This window comes from Cynoglossus semilaevis, unplaced genomic scaffold, assembly GCF_000523025.1.
Source record: "Cynoglossus semilaevis isolate Cse_v1.0 unplaced genomic scaffold, Cse_v1.0 scaffold1033, whole genome shotgun sequence".
Taxonomy (NCBI): domain Eukaryota; kingdom Metazoa; phylum Chordata; class Actinopteri; order Pleuronectiformes; family Cynoglossidae; genus Cynoglossus; species Cynoglossus semilaevis.
In genome coordinates, this window is record NW_007585109.1 from 132,124 (window position 1) to 150,328 (window position 18,205).

Sequence of the window (18,205 nt, forward strand, 5' to 3'; positions counted from 1 at the left end):
CACCAGTGTGAGGCAGCAGAGCTTGGAGGAATCCCAGACCGCCTTGCACCTGCAGAAAAACAGGCTGACGTTACTAAGCAACCAGACTCTGTTTCTGTATCATGGCGGAAATGAGTTTGGCCAAAAAGACTTCTTCCTACGTTTCACTGGTTTGTTTCCTCTTTTCTTTATGTTTATTTCCTAATTATATTAGCAAACCTTTGTTTCTCTGTCTATCTTTAGTTTATTGTCGATCAACTTTAATATAATTTGTCTTTTACTTACATACTTTGATGGATACATTTTCCTACGTAGAAATGACTTCAGAGAGAAAGAGTTCTTTCTCTCAAACCTTATGCAAATTACCATTTTGTGATAGTGAATGTAATTGTTTTAAATGAACAAAAAAAGTCTTTTTGGTCAACATTTCTAAATATAGTAAAAATATTTGTATTTATATTTCTTTTCCTGGTTGTTTGTTACTGACATCATCCTAAGACTAACATGCACAGCACATATGACTCTAACGTTCAAAAGGAAAAGAATGCTTATTTGTATACATAACAGACTATAGAAGGCTGTTATGTATGATATGATATGATAAATACATCTATATTGCTTGATTTTTATACAAGAAACGCCCAACATCCAGTTCTAAGGCTGAGAAGTCAAAGATGGATCAAATAAAACCAAAGGTAAAATCTGCATCTGCTTTCAAAAAGATCGACTCAGACAATCTGTTTGCAAAAGAAGAAGAATACAAGTAAGACCTTCTGTTCCCCTACCCTTTCAGTTTTCTGTTTTCACTCATTTGACAAACATGTCAGTAAACCAAAGTTTGATATTTATTCTTGATTGATTCTTTCTTGATAGAATTATGAATGCAGAGCTTGAAGCCAAAACAGCAGAGATAGTAAAAGAGGCCGAAAAACTTCTGGTACGTGTTCAGTCTGACTCCATTTGCTAACTCCATTTGTGAAGTTAAAAAAGTGAACCTTGTGAAAGACTATTTAAAAACGCTCTGTGTGTTGACTGTATCTTAGAGAGAACAGAATGAAGCTCTGTCAAAGCCCATGTCAACACTGCTGCTCAGTGAGTTTGGAGATGAAGGCGATTCAAGGTAAACGACTCTGAGTTAGAATGAGAGACAGACATTGATAGGCTTCTCTATGAGTTACTGCTTATGATATGATGCACTAGTCTGTTTTAACTCCATTGTGTTTAAATCAAAACAAGTTTTATTTCTAGATAAATAACAGCTAAACAAATGAAACATTTTTGCATTTGACATTCTTCAGAAAATCAACAGACATTCCAGTTAATATTTTATATTTTTACCTGCAGGACAATAAAGTCTGACCAGTGCATAGGGCGAGGGCCTGCCTTAAAGGTACATCATCATGCTGTACTATAATACAATTGTAGACAATATTTGTTGAAACTTAATTGTAGTTGTTTTTGTGTGTGTGATCCGTCTGTCTTTTTTCTATTTGCTGTTCTTTTCTCAGATGATGACTAAGAAAAGGATAACATCCCCATCACGGAACATGTGTCCCAGAACACTGAGAAAAGAGACTCATTGTGAACCTCAGTGAGTTCGATTTTAGGATATTTTAAAAAGAAAAAAGCAACAGTTTTAAAACAAACATATGTCCCTCCAATGACTACAGAAGCACAAAGGTTCTTGGGGCAGAGGAGCTGGCGGCTGTAGACGACTCCACAGATTTGTTTGTGGCAAAGACGATTCGTGACATTGAGGAGAAGATGAACAGCTGCGACACCCAGGAAAACACTGTTGATGACCAAGATCTGTCCAACGAAGCAGAGAACGTAGGATCAGGTAAATGGAGTGGATGTCATTGTCATTTCTCTCTGACAAGAATTCAACAAATAAGCTCTTCTCTTTTTGTCGCTCAGGCGTCGCAAGTGCTCAGATCCGGGTCCTTAGGGCAAAAGTGCGAATATTGCAGGAAGAACTGGATCAGCTGTCGGGTGAATTTTATAAAAAGGTAGTATAAAGGTATAGATGGCGCGGAATTATCTAGAAATGTGTTTTGTTTAGTTAGTTTCCGCACAACTTCTCAGGAAAATCAGACATTAATAGTTTGCATTGTCAGAGCTGTAATCGTGTTGTTGCAGGATGATGAAAACGCCAAACTCCTGGGGAAAGTTAAGGAGCTGGAGGAGGACAGAGCCAGGTTGAAGAAGACCACCAACATTCAGCAAACACAGATTGAGAAGCACAGAGCTTTAGCCGAGGCCTCGACTAAAAAATGTGAAGGTCTTCAGCTGCAGGTGTCTGCTTTAAATAAGGTTTGTACCAAGAGAACAGGGCGTTGAGAAAGTTTGAATAACGCAGAACTCTTTTCCTGAATTTGGTCTTGAACTCCCACAGGAAGTAGAAAACCTGAATCGATCAAACAAACAAGCAGCTGCCGCTCACAGTGCTGTGGAGGTTCGTCTGAACAGAGCTCTAGAGGAGGTGGCGAAAACAAAGACCCAACTCAGCAAGATGAAGCAGATGAATAAGGTGAACAGTCAGTGAACACAGACGACTTTTAGATTCTTGATTTTAGGTTCTTACGAATCATTCCCTTATCTACTGTTTAACCAGGACAAGGAGAGCGAGGAACACCGGAGTAAGGAACATTTACTGGCTGAAAACAGAATGTTGAAAAAACAGAAAGCAGAACTGATTGTTGGATTCAAGAAACAGCTCAAGCTCATCGACATCCTTAAGAGACAAAAGGTCGGAGTCTCGTCGACATGGCGCACAATTGAAACTCTGCACTGCAACAGTTTAACCAGAGGGTTTTGTTTTTATGTGCAGATGCATTTTGAGGCTGCAAAGCTGCTGTCCTTCACAGAAGAAGAGTTCATGAAAGCTCTGGACTGGGGAAGGTCATGAAGATTCAACACTTCATTAAATGTGTCCAGTTTTTGGTGCTGAATTCTGTGTGTTGTAGAATGTAGGGATGTCATTTTCTTCTTTCACTTTGTGAATTTGCAAAATGATATCCAAATGTCATATAACACTGTTCCTGTCCACAGGTTATGGGGCAGCACGCCACCTAATGGTTATAGAATTTGAAAATGGAGTATTGCTGTGTTTTTATGTTTCAACAACAAAAATCTCGCTCTTTTAGCTCACAACCACAGCTTTCTTATCAGTATTTGAGATCTGTGATTATGAAGAGACTGTGCTGGAAACTGTGACTGATTCGAAGGATAAACCTTACAATTTAACTTGACATTGTATTTTCAACTCATTCTCAGCTTTCTTTTTCTCAGAGTGTATTCTGATAAATCATATTTCCTCAGAACTACAGAACCTTTAGGTCAGCTGCTGTCTCTTAGTAGGATTGTGTTTCTGAGGTCAATTGAAGCAAAGTACTTTAACACTAGAATCACAAAATACAACTTTATACAATTTTAGCTTCATGTTGAAGGCTGCAGTTGCAACGGTTTCGGTGTCGTTGGTAAATGACAAACATCAGTTTCCTGTTTCATGTTGATAAAAGGACAGTATGGAAGATGAAAATGTTTTGGTGGAACCAATTGGCAAAACAGTTTTTACTTGTGTGTACAGTTGTAATGTTATATTACATTTGACTTTTGTGGTTTTACTGAGCTGTTAGAGTACAGTCAGGTCTCTGACACACCCAGTGGGATGAAGCCTGAGCAGAGCGTGAAAAAAAAAGATAAAAGGAAGACATGATGAAAGGTTAAAAACATCGACACTTATCTTCAGCATCAGTGTCTTTAATGAAGACTCACCGGGGTTCAGTTTACAGCAGGGGTCTGAGGTAAAGAAGGTGCTAATGACATTTTAAGAACACCATGAATTAACCTACTTGAAAGAAAGATGAGACGAAGATGAATCATTCCAACGTTGGAGCCACAAATAAGACTCTTACCTCTGAGAAAGTGGACACAGATGGCTATAAAACAGGAGACGGTGTAGGAGCAGGTAAATGTCCGTATAATCTGTAATGAATATGATATTAGGATTTATTAGTTTTTAGACTAATAAATTAGTTTTTAGAGTTTTGGGGGTGGAGTCTAAACAACTAACTCATCAGAGAAAACTAATGTGAAGTAAAGTGAAGTAGATGGAGACGTGTCAAAGAGGATGGGTGACAGAAGAAGAAGAACATGAATGAACGGAAGGAATTTAAGGCGTAATGACAGCTGCTATAATGTAGGACGCGCAGTCAGAATGACTGATAGGTTCAGGGTCTGTGAAGAATAATCTATGTGGCCTCTGTCGTCTGACAGAAGACAACGGCTGTGTAGTTTATTGGTGAAGCAAGGCTTAAATGTTTTTGCCACATATTGCAGCAGGGGTCACAGTGGTTGTTAGAGAGTGATTAGTGGCCCTACGGCACCGAAGTCATCGGTTCAAACCATGGTTTTACTTTACAGAGTTGGAATGTTTTTCTTATGTGTGTGTGGGTTTTCTTCATGTACTGTGGTACTGACATTCTACACAATTGTTGTTCTGTTTGTGTTTAGGGATCTCTGGAGCTCAGGTGCAGGGACTGAAAACAAAAGTACACACATTACAGGACAAATTTGATCAACTCTTATCTGAGTACTCTAAGAAGGTGCTGTGCCTCTGTCGACTGACAATAATTTTTAATTCAACGAGCGCCATCCCTGCTTGTTTGGAGACGTAGTCAAAAATATAGACGTCATTGTTCTGATATTGTGATATTGCAGGATGATGAAAAAGCTCAACTCCTGGCAAAAATTAAAGACCTAGAGGAGGACAGAGCCAGGTTGAGGAAGACCACCAACGGTCAGCAAACACAGATTGAGAAGCACAGAGCTTTAGCCGAGGCCTCGACTAAAAAATGTGAAGGTCTTCAGCTGCAGGTGTCTGCTTTAAAAAAGGTTAGTGTTTAAGCCACATTTAGTGTCATGTCAGACTACTCCAGGACACAGCTTTGAGACCTCATTCACAGCCTCTTGTCTTTGAGACAGTTTAGGTAATCCTCATTTTCCACTCTTAAATTATTGATGAGTTTGAAAAGTAAATATTTCACTTTGCATTTAAATTATGGGCTAGATTTAAAAAATAATTCCAATAAATGAAAAAGTTGAAAAACCAACATTTTTTTATTTTCTATGTATGTGTCTTGACTGATGCTGCCCAGACCTGACTCAGTGATCATTTCCTGCAGGAAATACAAGATCTGGATGAAGCCCAGGAGCAGGCAGCGGCCAATCAGGGTGCTTTGGAGCTTCGTCTGAACAGAGCTCTGGAGGAGGTGGAGAGAACAAAGACCCAACTCAGCAAGATGAAGCAAATCCATCAGGTAAACAGTGACTAACACTGGCTGTGGCGACCTCCACTGGCGACTTTCAGTACGTCCTTGTTTAACTTCTGCTCTTGTATAAAATAATTTGGTGGAGAACATGGACCCTTTGTCTTCAGTGAACAGAACACACACACACACACAAAACCCTTATTGCAGCTTTATCACATATTTGAAATTATTTGGAATCTTCACATATCATTTTTGTACCAGTTCTTGAGGTTTTCATTTCACATCAAAAATCTTTAAACATGTGGTCCATGTTGTCTGCTTCTTTTCTTCAATAACTGAACAGAGTCAAATTATGACTTTATTTTTTATTTTCCTCTGTTAAATAAGGACAAGCTGAGTTCGGAACAGCAGAGTAAAGAAATTGTACTGACTGAAAACAAAGTGCTCAAAAAACAAAAAGCAGAACTGATTATTGGATTCAAGAAACAGCTGAAGCTCATCGATGTTCTGAAGAAACTTAAGGTCAGTGACTCCTCCGATCATACAGTACAAACCATTTACTGGTCACGTTTTGACCAAGTCTAAAGCCGACTGTGTAAATCTGTGGACAGATGCACGTCGAAGCTTCGAGGCTGCTGTCCTTCACGGAGGAGGAATTCAAGAAGGCTCTCAACAAGGGGAAGTCATGAAGGCAGAGAACCAGACACAACAGCTGAATGTTTTAGTCACAGGCCACAGGGCAAAGTCTGAAGAATGTACTGTTTCTGTGAAAAATGATTTCATATATTCCTACATTGTCATTAAACAACAACTGATCAAAATCAAAGCAGGCTAAAGGTGAAAACTCTGGTACAGAAACATCATGTGCAGTACAGACCACTGAAGGACACATGAAAAATGACAGAATATAATTTTATATTTTCATTCTTCTTCTGAGACACCCACTGTGTAAGAGTGCCTAAAATAAGGGTTATGGACCAAATGTAGCCCATGTGTCTGACGTGATGGTTGAACTTTAAGCAGTAAGACATTTAATTATAGTTTCAAAAGAGATAGGGAAATGATTTCTCCTTAGCTTGTTCCTAAGATTTTTTTTAGAAACTGGTACTTTTATATATATCCTCTATGTAAAGTATTTATTCACTGTGAACCACAAAAAAAATTCCATTATACATGAATTGAACAAGTTAGTAAATTTCTACAACTCCAAAGCAATTGATGAACCTTTTTCTGTCATTTCTGTTATTTGCCCTCAAACTGCAATTTCTTTTTTTATATTTAACACGAGTTTTCTTTGTTAGAAATAAAAAAAAAGAGCAGAATCTCAGAAATTACTGTAGATGGCACTGCTTTTCTGTTACTTTATCAAAAACACAATTCCCTGAACATCAGACAGGTGGTTTGACATTGACCTTGACTCACAAAGTACCAAGAAGGTCAAAATCTATAAAGATGTTTTTACTGTGTCAGCACAGACAGAGGCATTTACAGACTTGTTCTACAGATGTATGTACAAGTGGAAACTTCTTGAAATAACAAATATTGTCCAGAAGAGTAAACAATGTTTTCCTTATTTTTTCCCAGTTTAAAAGAAAATAAAGTTTTTCCTTTAATGAAAGATTAAAAACAAATGAGGCATCGATGGTTGGGAAGTAAAAAAATAATTTCCTATGATTTCTATAATTAAACACAATTGACAGCAATACAGTTTACCTTCCAATAACTCTTGGGCCCAGTGCTTAAACCTCACCTTTTATTCCTTCACCAAACATTTCACAAACATATATTCTCAATCAATAAATATAGGATCAACTTTCCTAAAATGCAGGTGTTGAATGCTGTCTATAAATTTAAAGCTACATTCTGTAAACCCTCACCTCAACTCTTTAACATGAACCTGTAACAACAGCAGACCAGAGTAGGGAACAGAGAAATTAAAATATTACGACCTTAAATTTAAATCTGCAATTTAAAATGAGACATTCAGAGATTATAAGTTATAGAGTATATTTGGAATAAACATTTTCAAAATGTCTAAATCCTAAGTAGCCTCTAAAATGAACTCGAAAGAAAAGGAGACCAAACGGGGTGGAAATGCTGTTTGAATGTGAAGACACTGCAGTATTGAAATACAGTCTGAGTATACAGTGTATAACCGAGAGAACCTGATCCCAATGGTACAGATCATTTAAAGGAAAAATCAGAATCACATCATGGACAAATGTCATGGTTTTAAACAATGAGAGAAAAAGTGCAATTAAATTTGACGAAGTGATCCTACAGGTTTTAAAAGGCAGACCACACAGTACTGAATGCATTTATCTTTGTAAACACAGGCGTTTTGCATACTGTATATGTACAGTAAGTGAAGGAGGATGTGTGCAGACTACTGACTACACAGGACTGAGGACAGGCTCAGTCTGTCAAAATCAGTCCTATCATTTCAAGAAGAGAAAAGTTAACGTTTTAGGTGAAAAAATATAATTGATCTGCTTTCTGCTCCTGTTTTATTCAGAGTCAGTGTCAGGTTTGACGTCGTCGTCCACTGAAACGACTTCACAAACAGGGGGCTGCTTTACAGTACTTTGACGACCCGGGAGACTTGCTTGTTGTTGATGGTGCTCTGCACTGCCATCTAGTGTACATGAATCACCTTTTCCGGCCAACTTCCCCGGTGTTGCTACAGGTGCTGGTTGGTTGAGGGTGTCAGCAGAGAAACTTCCACAGGTGACTGTGTCGGCCTTATTCACATCTACTTCATTTGGTGCTGATGTCATCATGTACAACACTTTTGTTGTCTGACTAATAGGGTTTGGAAAAAAAAAATATTATTGTTAAGAAAAAAATACAGAATCATATTCTATTTAAAATGTATCCAACTACAGAAGGAAAATTCCACATTTAAATCACATTAAACAATAATCAATGCAGTACACAAAGAAGACAAAAAAGAAAACATGTAAATGTTTTTATTTTACTTACCTCTGATCTTTGGATTTGGAATAAAAAAAAAACAGAAAACATCATTTTAAAACAAAAAGACAATTATTTGGACTATTATTATTTATGTTGAAATTGTTCCTGTGCTGATTAAGGTTTTGTTGCAAATAGAAATGAACCAGTTTATTGTATTCAATCATTTGTGGAGATTAATCAGGTTAACTGACTTGAGAAAAAAAAGCATACTTTTCTCCTGAATGACTTTGCATACGTGACTTGGTCGGTCAGTCAGATGTTTTGTCATCAGGTCACCACCTGATGCGTCCACCAGGAGGTCGCAGTTGAGACAGACTAGAGTAAATCTGAAAAAGAAGTGAAAAAGATAAAATTAACACTTCATCCTACCAAAGAATTGTATTTCAAGGGTACACAGCTTCAGCCTCACTTTAAGGCGGTTGACTTTTTCTTGTGGTGGTTCTTTCTGCTTTTGCTGAGTATGCTGTGAAACCTGGCCGAAGACAGAGACGACCTCAGGGTTAGAGAAGATGCAGGAAAGAAGAAGCACAATCACTCTTCAGCTGAAGTGTCGCTCACCTTATCATATGATTTCCATAGGAAACTTTACAACTTGTTTGATATTTACATGCACCACAGCTGGAAAACAACGGGAAATGGGAAAAGAAGTCATCGATGCGGGAGTTGCATTCGATGCATCTGTAGGGGTCGCTGTTGATACTGAAAATAGAAATTAAGACAAGAACAACTTTACAATCAATATAATGAATAGTGTCCAAAAGAGTCATAATTCTATGCTTTGCGTTCTGATGACTGATGGTTTTGTCATATGGTAGTAAATAAACTAGAACTTATCTAGTTAAAAGTTTATGATAAATGTCTAAACATGTCTTTTTTTTAAAGGAAAAAGACCTCTACAATAAAATATTATATATAATATAAAACTAAAAACAGAATCTACAAACACAAACAAAAAAGTGTCGAACCTGAGGTTCACGAGAGCAAGGTTGTGTCTGGATGTGCGATCGTCCTTCTTTTTGTTTTGGTTTATTTTTCCTTTAGCCGCCCCAGACATGCTCACTTTACTCTTGGACACGCCAGCTGGACTTGCAGTTTGCGGACTGAAATCTGGACTGATAGTAACAGCAGGTCGACCAGAGGTTTGCTCCACTGTGTTCTTTCCACTGAGGGAGGCTCGAATGGTTACCTGCCAGAAGGAAAAATATCAAGTTAGGGGTCAAAGCTCACTGTTTTAAAAAAGGTGAATAAATTATTACAATAAAAACTGATTCCAATATCACAGTCAGGTGCTTTGTAGGAGAGTCAAACCTTTGTGCCTGGAGGGAGACCGTCTAAAGCTTTAGGTTTTCTGAAGGTCCGGTGAAAGTGAGTCTTGTGTTCCACCCTTTCCTTCTGGGTCAGGAAGTTCAAGCGGCATTTTCCACAGCGATGGATTCCTTTTTTCTAGAAGAACAAAGAAAACAATGTGGTCGGAGAACAGACACACTACAGACTTCAACATAAACCATTGGACGGTTCTAAATGTTCTCTGAAAACAGACTGTACAACTCGCAGCAGGATACCTGATGTTTCATGTAGTGCTGCATGTACATGTGACCACTTCTGAGGACTTTGAGACAGAAGGGACAGAGCAGGTCTTTGGTGTTGTCATGGACAGTTCGGAAATGTGTCTCCACGTCTGAGAAGAAGGACGACCTGTAATTGCAAACCTGTCGACACAAAACTGGAATTTTAACATCGGTGGAATTATTCCCTCCAAACATCAAACTGAACTGTTTTTTCTCTCCTGTATTAGTTCTTTTGGTTCGGAACAAAAATTATTACAACTACGTTTTATTTCTTTTCAAATTTTTTACTTTACGAATATGAACACTCTGAATTTATGAATGAGAAAATATATATTATAATTTAAGTTTAAAAAAATTATTATATTGTATTGCATGCATTTAACAAAATCATTAGATGTGCTTTCAACACTTCTATCGAAGTGTGTCAGAGCTGGCGTGGAAACCAACCAAAAACACAGAAGTGATTGGAATCTGCATTTTCTGTAACCTGTACCATTGGAGTAACCACACAGTAGTTCACTTTAATCTAACGGAGAACAAGACCTGGCAGACATAAGGCATTTCCCCGGGCTTGTGGTGATTCTTCATGTGTTCCAGTAGAACCTGCTCCGTCTCGAATGCCAGCTCACATATCTTGCAATTGGCTGCAGAAGATAAGAATCCAGAAAAAATATTATTTGTCTAAGCCGTCGTACTTTATGACTTTGTGCAGAAGCTGAAATGATTCATACATGAAGATTCGATGGAGCTGTGAGCACTCTCTATGTGGCACTGCAGCTGGAATGGAGTCATGTACTGGCGGTAACAGTGCTGACATGTGGTGTGACTTTCCCAGCTCTCGCTGTTCTGTTTCTCCAGCTCCAGGTGGTGTTTCATGTGGTTCATGAACCTGAGGATCAGAGGGACAGACACAGACAGAAAAGACAAACACGTCATTTTTGTGATCAGTTGATGGAAATTTCAAACTACCTAACTGTCTAAAACCAGATTCAAATAACAGCTATGGGACAGAATGTTGTGGCTCATTCTCTAACTGAGAAGTAAAGAACTCCCAAATTCTGTGTGTCTACAGACCTACAGTTAACTGGCAGAGGTATGAAACTCAAAGATGCTTCTGGCAACTGTGCAGCACATGGGAATAGAAATGAAAAACAGGTGATTAAAAAAAACAGTTCCTCTAGATGTGCTATACTTCAGTACAAAAAGAATAGGAAGAAATTATGTTAAAATTGTGGAGCTAAGATATAGGGTAGATAAAGTTTGCTATTAACGATTCCTCCATTGACTTTTCTTTTTCTGAACACAGGACACCTGAAGGACGGACCATCTGTCGCTGCTCCTCCATTTTCAGATTATCTTAATTTAAGTCAACATTTTTTATGCAGGATATTTAAGGAGTAAAAAAGACACTCAGATGTTAAAACAGTTAGCATCTGTAAAACAACATTAACAGGGGTTAGTCAAAAAAGACTTAGACAAAAAAAATCCTTAATTACAACAGAAAATAACAAATATTTATCTTCCCATTTTCTACCGTCTACCGACAAACTGTAAGGTGTGTCTTCATTTGAGAACTTCTCACAATCTATTTCTTTGACTTGACTGAAACACCCCCCCCCCAAATTTTCTTAGTTTTAAAACAGAAAAAACAAGAAAAATTGTGCCCCAAAAAACTAAACATAACACACCTCAACATTTCACAAAGATATAATGATAAAACCTGTCAAAGCTGTTAGAAACCTAAGGTGTCTTCATTTCACTTCTTAAACCTGTACAACATTTAATATAAATATCTTTTTAAGAACTTTTTTTTATCCATCCTCATATTTACCTTAAGTATACGTAAGAGGCTTCTCCCTGCCTACAAAAATAAATCCTTTTTTCTGCATGCAGTTTACATATAAACAGTTTATATATAAACACAATTCTTTTCCCAACCTGGGACGGCATAAATAAATGCTCAAAACCTGACAGCTACTGCACATAAATTACAGCATCATTTAAAAATCATTAAGAATTATTTGCATTTTTGCCACTTTCAGCATTAAAATAAGAGAATACCCTTGTAGCTGCATATATCTTCAAAGTTTGGAGTCAGACAGAGTGTATGGATTCAACCCTACAACGCAAGTCACTTCTGTTCATTAAGAAAAATATATTTAGGAAATGTAGAAACATGAACAATAAGCTACAAAGAAAAAAAAGATTTCTCTAAGGTAGTAAAAGGTCACCGTTATTTTTACTTTTTTGCTAACCAAAGCGTATGTATTCGATAAGAGAACACACATTAGCATCAAGGTTAAGAGTGAATGCATTAAAAACCACCTTTATTTTTGTCTGCAAACGCTGACATCTGCTATTATAAGAAGTATATATTGATTCAATGAACTCAGACAAATTAAATGCCATAAAATAAAAGCAGCGTCTAACAGTAGAGGGTAAAAATTTAAATATTCATGGGCTGTGAGCATGTTGCAGTTATGATGGGGATCCCAGAAGGGTTTAAAGATAAATGAGATAATCTCTTTGGCCCTCACGTTCTAAGTGTGTATAATGGTCCTTATAATATCAGCAATTACACAAAGACTTTTGTGTTTCCTAATGATGCAGTGCCTGAGTGGCTGCGACGCACACTTCCACAGCTTCCTGCCACTGATGCCCTGAACAGACACGGCCCATTTTTCAGCCTGTACATTTCGCTTCCTCAGCTCCCCTAATAGAAATTTTTATGTGGGTGCCCTTTGACCTCTACTGTGAGAGTGCACTTGCAGTACAAATGTGTTTCCCCATTAAAAGCAGCTTACTGAAGCTTTTTTTGTAGTGTTTGGAACCCAAGTTATTTAATCAAAGGAACAGTTCTTACACCCAGTAAACTAGCAGTCATTTTTCATCTTTAGACCCAAGAGGAAAACACTGTGATACTGTCATCCATCTGGGTAGAAAATTGCAGTGAGAGCCCAACATGACTTCATCTTTCTCTTCTTTACTGCCACTAGACACATATCTAACATTATAAAATCTAAAAATGCTATTATATTTTATTATTATATAATAATGTATTATATTAATATACAGCATGAACATAGTAAACAGAGAGGATATAGATGAAAATTCAGTTCAGGTGTATATCTATTTATTTAAATCAGTCGTCAACCAAAATGTCTGTGTGTGTGTGTATATATATATATATATATATATATATATATATATATATATATATATATATATATATATATATGTATATATATATATATATATATATAAAACCTCATCCACATTATGTAAAATTATGCGTCTTGTTTTTTCCAGACATTTAAATGTAATCATTTTAGTTATATTTAAACCACTGCATCCGCATTAAACCATTATACTTTGCTTGAGCTTTTCATATTAATCAATTTAATACTGCCCTCTGTCAAACAGCTAAACAAAATGGCATCTCATTTATGATTTCGATTTTCCTGAATGAAAAGTAAATACTGAGCTACACTGTCAAACACATCCACCACATCCAATGAATGATAATGTAACAGCAAAACACTCAGATCAGCGCTGTGCATTGTGCTTGCTTTATGACAACGCTAACTTACCTGATATTGTTCTTGAGAACTTTCAAACAACTCTGGCACTTAAAAGTCATGTTGGTTTTCTGATTTTCCTTTCGCTTCCAATCGCCTTCAAACTCGCCATAGTAAAAATCAGCAACCAGCATGATGAACTTGTTTGCAGCCATGGTTTGAGCTGATGGAGATTTCCCTTCATTATTTAAAGGACAACTCTGAAACAAAAGAGAAGACTCACATTAATCACGTTTTTGTGGAGATCACATTTGGCCGATCAAAGATCCAAACACACCCTTAAAATTGTGATGACGCGGCAGTGCCTGACTTTTACTCACCCTGATGTGACATGTTAGAGCTTCTGTTGTGGAGAATTCTTCTGCACACTTAAAGCATTTTTTCTTTGTGGTCCCATTTTCTCCTGAGAGAGTTGGTAAATAAAAGTGTCATTAGTGTTTTCTCACTTTACTGACTTAAAGAGATACAACTTTTTAAAAATGTTTTATTGTTTCAGGACACTTACCTGAATCAAGCTTTGCTCTTTTGACTATGTTGTCTATTTGCTCTTTTGGTAAAAGTCGCTTAAATGACGTTTGATCTGCATTAGACCCAAGAAAACACATTTATTATTTTTATACTCACCAACATCAAACCACTGTGGGAGTAAAAATACAACTTACCTGTTTTAGAGACAACAGTGTTAACTGAATGAACTGGCTGGATAGTAGTTTGAGGTCCAAACAGGGGCGGGCTCTTGACATTAGATAATGTAACAATGTTGTTGCTAATTCGTTGCACCTGAGGCCTGTGAACAGCACCAGACATCTCTGATCCTGTACTGACCTGCTGAAAAACCTGCTGCTGGCCAGCTGTAAACGAGAGATATGAAGTCTTAAAAAATTGGCATAACCATTTCAATTTCCAATAAAGTTTTTTGTTGACAATATACTCTCCAATGGGATGGTTTTGCCTTGTTTTACCTGGTACAATTGTAAATGATGTTCCAGGAGGATACTGTCTACCAAGAGAGGCAATAAGTCCACCAGTGTTTGCTAACTGTGGAGAAGCTACAATAAAGCCCTGTAAAATGGATTGAATCAACATTAGGACACAGTCTCTCTTTATCATATATCAGGCTAATAAAAAATAAATAAAAAATACCTGGTTATTGATAATGACAGGTTTTGGAGTCACTGTTGTCAGTGGGGATGCTACATGTTTCCCTGCAGTTAGTGACTTTGGTGGACATTGTTCCTTTAGAGCAGATGTTTTAGTAGATAGAGTTTTGTGCTCTCTGTTGTTTTGGTCATTTGCTGTAAAGAAAAGAAAAAAAAAGAAAAGTAAATCTGCTATTTAATCCTTTTAAAGTGTAGCAGTAAACTTCAGAAGAGGCACAGCTGGCAAAAGATGCAACAAAATACTAGTCAAGAGAACAAAATCTGTATCTGTAATTTTCCATATACATATATAATATCACTACAAAGATACGTGTTAAAATGCTTGATACTCCATACTAGTGGTTCTCAACCAGTGGTTCTCAACCAGTGGTACACGAGCACTCTCTGGTGGTACGCAGGCAAAATTCATATTTTTACATTTACATTTTCAATTGAATAAATCTGAAACATAGCATGCACATTTAATACAACATATAAATATAAACATCTTTATAAACATTTCTAAACATCTCTCCTGTGGTTGAGCTAACAGGGAAGGCCTACGCTGCTATATTCTAATGTTGGTCATCATGGTGGTACTCAGAGAGCTCAATGTTTTCTGTAGAAAAGGTTTGAGAACCACTGCTCTATACAAACTTTGAGTATATTAGCGTGAAATGTATTTGAAACTTACAGAGAACTCCAACAAAGATGGGTTCGTCATCATCGTCATCGTCTTCTATCAGATGCACCTCAGGTGTTGGTTTCTGCCAGGGCTCCAGGTCCTCCTCCACACATTCCATAAAAAGTTCAGACATTGTGGAGCTGCAACAACAAAAAAAGAACATTTGATAAAACAAAAAAGAAAAGAAAAAGAAGCTACCTTTGACAGTTATTGTCCAACTCTCTCTATGACCTGCTGCAAACAGTTCAGAACAACAGCCAAAAATCTTAGTTTGATTGATTTGGTAATAAAGTAAAAAACACTATACTTTACTATAATACCAAAGCACTAGGCTACAGATTTTAAAAAGAGTGTGGGAAACAACATTATATATATATATATCAAAACAACCACCTTTTTCATGCAACACAATTAACATTAGTACTACTGTATGTTTCTGACTTGGTACAATCTCATCACTTTCATGATAAAAAACAGGCAGAGGACAAGGTCTCTGCATCTCTGTAAACTTTTAATAGTCCCCATGACCCAGTGGACCATTCTATGGTGCATTTCTCTCGATAAAGAGCAGTTTTTTTCTCTTACAACGGAACCAAACAAGGTGTAAATGTATGATGACATCCCAGAAGGGAAAACATATGAATGGCTAGTACATGTGCTACAAGTACTTTGTAGCACATGAATAAAGCTTTTTCTTGAGAGGGAAAGGCGGTGACATTATAATTGATTTGCCATAATACATCTTATAGAAAGTATAATGCTGTCATAGAGGTGTGTCCGTTTTCTTTAGTTCTCCCACATCAAAAGCTAACATTAGCATGCTCTTGTTCAGTACTGTGTTGTTGTTATTAGCTGGTTGGACACGTTAGCCACCAATGCTAAAAAAGCTAATGTTGGGGTGCTCATGTGCTGCAGACAAGGTTGAAAAACTGAGGGTCTACTGACACTGGTGTCGCATTCTACCCTTGGTTACATTTGGCACGGTCAGTTCGTATCAGCACAGCATTAGATTTGCTCCCTGTGGAAGTCAGTGAATTACCTGAGCGACGAAAGATGGGACAAAGGCTGCTCCCTGTCTGGCTCTGACTGTCGGGCTCACAGTGTCTGCTATCTGCTTCCCCCACACACAGGAAGCGCCACAGCTGAGGCCAGATTTACAACGTTCGGCAACGTCCACAGTAGGACAACAAGTTCGCGCAAAAAAGGAATATGCTCCAGGCAGACAGAGGGAGGGGGCGTCCTTCTGCTGCGGCCCCTGGGGCGACAGAAGACCACCAAGACAGTCTGCACCAATCACACACCGAATTTTCTTCTTCACATCGAGGTTCAAGCGACTATAAACCTCAGCAACAAAGTGCTGCCCCCTGTGTAACATTTTTCATCACAACAATGATCACAATAGCAAATCGCCAATCTTCATTGTTAAAAAAGTTATATATATATATAATATATATATATATAATATATATATATATACATATATATATAACATACAGATGTTGTTCCATGTAAATGTAAAAAAATGTAAATTTAATTAATAGATGATTACATGAATGTTACCCACCTATAAGGTGGCGAGCTAATGTCTTCATTATGTCAAATTTGACTTACACCAGGAGCCGGTAATAATGGGCGCAATGTAGGAACCTGACCGTTTTATATTAGCCTACAGTAGACCAAATTCAAATGGTTTACTGTAGGCTAATACTTGTAGAGCAAACATAGAAATTGGACAGAGTCACCTTTGTTGCAGGCCATGATTCTGCTGGGAAGCCACAGAAAAACACTGGAAGCAGAAGCTGGTTGCTGAAATTATGTAGTGTTTTAATCTAAGTATTATTGAGGTTTGCTTTATGATGCCAGCAATAGCTTTTCACATTGTGTTATTATGAGCACAAATTAAAAAAACAGAGATTTTAGTTGCCAAAGTGTTTGACTAAAACATGGCTCGTAAAAATGAAAAGATTTTATATTTATGGGTCCAGGCCCTTCTTTGTGTCTAAAGATTTTTATGACCTTTGTGCCAGATGACCAATAAAATGTGGCACAAGTCCTTGTTTTCATACGTCTCAAATTTGGATAGCTAATTATTGCAACAATTGTTATTTCTATATGAATTACGTTGTCGTTCACCTAACATTTGGATATGCAAGGTAAGAAAGGTGATGCTCAGTTGACATGAAAAAATTAGATGCACATTTGTACCACTGAGTCTGACCACTATGTGGTGATGTGACACTGAACTATTCTTCAATTTGGGCACAGTTGTGTCTTTTTATGCTTAGACTATTTTGAGCCTAACTTTTCTTAAATGTCTACATGTCACATAAATCCTGTTCCTTCCCTGTTACCTTTGTGTCTTGTAAGGTCAACCAGTCTTTGTTCTTGTCTGTCTGTTCCTAGGCCCTCATAATAATCTTCATCATTTCAGGATGTAAGTAATCTAATTTTGACGTTATTGCCAATAGCAAATCAGAAAACCAGGCTTTTTTGAAAATAAAAAAATAATTGGAGTTGAATGACTAAAATCTTCTTATTTTAGAAATTATAAAAATCAAATTAGAGAAATAAAAAAAAAACATATGTACACCAGAAACTAACAAGCGGTAAACAAACTCCACAACAGTGAAAAATATAAAACACATGAGAAGTATTATAAATAAACTCAGTTGTCTACAACCCAATGGGTTCCAGGCACACAGATGAATCTTCTCATCATTTTCTAAAGTCTTCAAAAATCTTCTTGAACACATCTGAAACACATTTTCCCTTTTATTGTTTGTTTTAAGCCACTTTTTTCCTCAAAACAAATATGTTGTAAAGAAGAATATTGGGACTTTGAGGCACACATTTACAGCCATAATCATCTCATAAATGTTACAGAAAAAAATATTTAGAACACAAAGCAAGAAAGCCATGTTTGTTCAGCCATTGTTATTATGTCACATCTGAACAATTCAATAATCATTAGTCCAATTTGATTTTAACTTGATTTTAGTAAAGGCTC

The 18,205-nt window shown here is 37.1% G+C and overlaps 3 protein-coding genes across 4 annotated transcripts; 2 read left to right on the forward strand and 1 right to left on the reverse strand.

Annotated features, from left to right (window-relative positions):
• Nucleotides 1-75: 75 nt before the first annotated feature.
• On the forward strand, nucleotides 76-3,307 carry tex9 (testis expressed 9). Its single transcript, XM_008336990.3, has 12 exons — nucleotides 76-149; nucleotides 615-742; nucleotides 853-916; nucleotides 1,023-1,099; nucleotides 1,324-1,369; nucleotides 1,488-1,570; nucleotides 1,650-1,819; nucleotides 1,897-1,988; nucleotides 2,119-2,292; nucleotides 2,375-2,509; nucleotides 2,594-2,728; nucleotides 2,810-3,307. Exons 1-12 carry the CDS (start codon nucleotides 102-104, stop codon nucleotides 2,885-2,887), a joined length of 1,230 nt encoding a protein of 409 aa, XP_008335212.3. The 5' UTR covers nucleotides 76-101; the 3' UTR covers nucleotides 2,888-3,307.
• A 136-nt stretch (nucleotides 3,308-3,443) lies between these two features.
• On the forward strand, nucleotides 3,444-7,145 carry LOC103398360 (testis-expressed protein 9-like). The gene is made up of 6 exons (XM_008336954.3): nucleotides 3,444-3,949; nucleotides 4,495-4,586; nucleotides 4,702-4,875; nucleotides 5,166-5,300; nucleotides 5,640-5,774; nucleotides 5,864-7,145. Exons 1-6 carry the CDS (start codon nucleotides 3,856-3,858, stop codon nucleotides 5,939-5,941), a joined length of 708 nt encoding a protein of 235 aa, XP_008335176.1. The 5' UTR covers nucleotides 3,444-3,855; the 3' UTR covers nucleotides 5,942-7,145.
• znf280d (zinc finger protein 280D) lies at nucleotides 6,690-16,504 on the reverse strand. 2 transcript variants are annotated; one of them, XM_008336955.3, is made up of 18 exons: nucleotides 16,238-16,504; nucleotides 15,208-15,338; nucleotides 14,518-14,669; nucleotides 14,337-14,436; nucleotides 14,037-14,225; nucleotides 13,880-13,954; nucleotides 13,695-13,777; nucleotides 13,387-13,574; nucleotides 10,528-10,685; nucleotides 10,340-10,440; nucleotides 9,791-9,937; nucleotides 9,537-9,671; nucleotides 9,194-9,414; nucleotides 8,787-8,927; nucleotides 8,638-8,700; nucleotides 8,439-8,554; nucleotides 8,235-8,241; nucleotides 6,690-8,054 (listed from the first exon to the last, which is right to left on the reverse strand). In XM_008336955.3, the coding sequence occupies exons 2-18, from the start codon at nucleotides 15,329-15,331 to the stop codon at nucleotides 7,760-7,762; spliced, it is 2,295 nt and encodes a 764-aa protein (XP_008335177.1). In that variant the 5' UTR covers nucleotides 15,332-15,338; nucleotides 16,238-16,504; the 3' UTR covers nucleotides 6,690-7,759. The 2 variants fall into 2 exon arrangements, with proteins under 2 accessions (XP_008335177.1, XP_008335179.1); XM_008336957.3 differs by lacking the exon at nucleotides 8,235-8,241 and having other exon boundaries at nucleotides 7,886-8,054.
• Between the last annotated feature and the right edge of the window lie 1,701 nt (nucleotides 16,505-18,205).

Excerpts from the sequence above, each read along its gene's own strand:
- tex9 (XM_008336990.3), top strand. The coding sequence starts at position 102 with ATGGCGGAAATGAGTTTGGCCAAAAAGACTTCTTCCTACGTTTCACTG. Across the intron at positions 743-852 it reads GCAAAAGAAGAAGAATACAA|AATTATGAATGCAGAGCTTG; the intron begins GTAAGACCTTCT and ends CTTTCTTGATAG. Across the intron at positions 2,729-2,809 it reads ACATCCTTAAGAGACAAAAG|ATGCATTTTGAGGCTGCAAA; the intron begins GTCGGAGTCTCG and ends TTTTATGTGCAG.
- znf280d (XM_008336955.3), bottom strand. The coding sequence starts at position 15,331 with ATGTCTGAACTTTTTATGGAATGTGTGGAGGAGGACCTGGAGCCCTGG. Across the intron at positions 13,955-14,036 it reads CACTGTTGTCTCTAAAACAG|ATCAAACGTCATTTAAGCGA; the intron begins GTAAGTTGTATT and ends GGTCTAATGCAG. Across the intron at positions 9,672-9,790 it reads AGCACTACATGAAACATCAG|AAAAAAGGAATCCATCGCTG; the intron begins GTATCCTGCTGC and ends TTGTTCTTCTAG.
- LOC103398360 (XM_008336954.3), top strand. The coding sequence starts at position 3,856 with ATGAATCATTCCAACGTTGGAGCCACAAATAAGACTCTTACCTCTGAG. Across the intron at positions 4,587-4,701 it reads TATCTGAGTACTCTAAGAAG|GATGATGAAAAAGCTCAACT; the intron begins GTGCTGTGCCTC and ends GTGATATTGCAG. Across the intron at positions 5,775-5,863 it reads ATGTTCTGAAGAAACTTAAG|ATGCACGTCGAAGCTTCGAG; the intron begins GTCAGTGACTCC and ends ATCTGTGGACAG.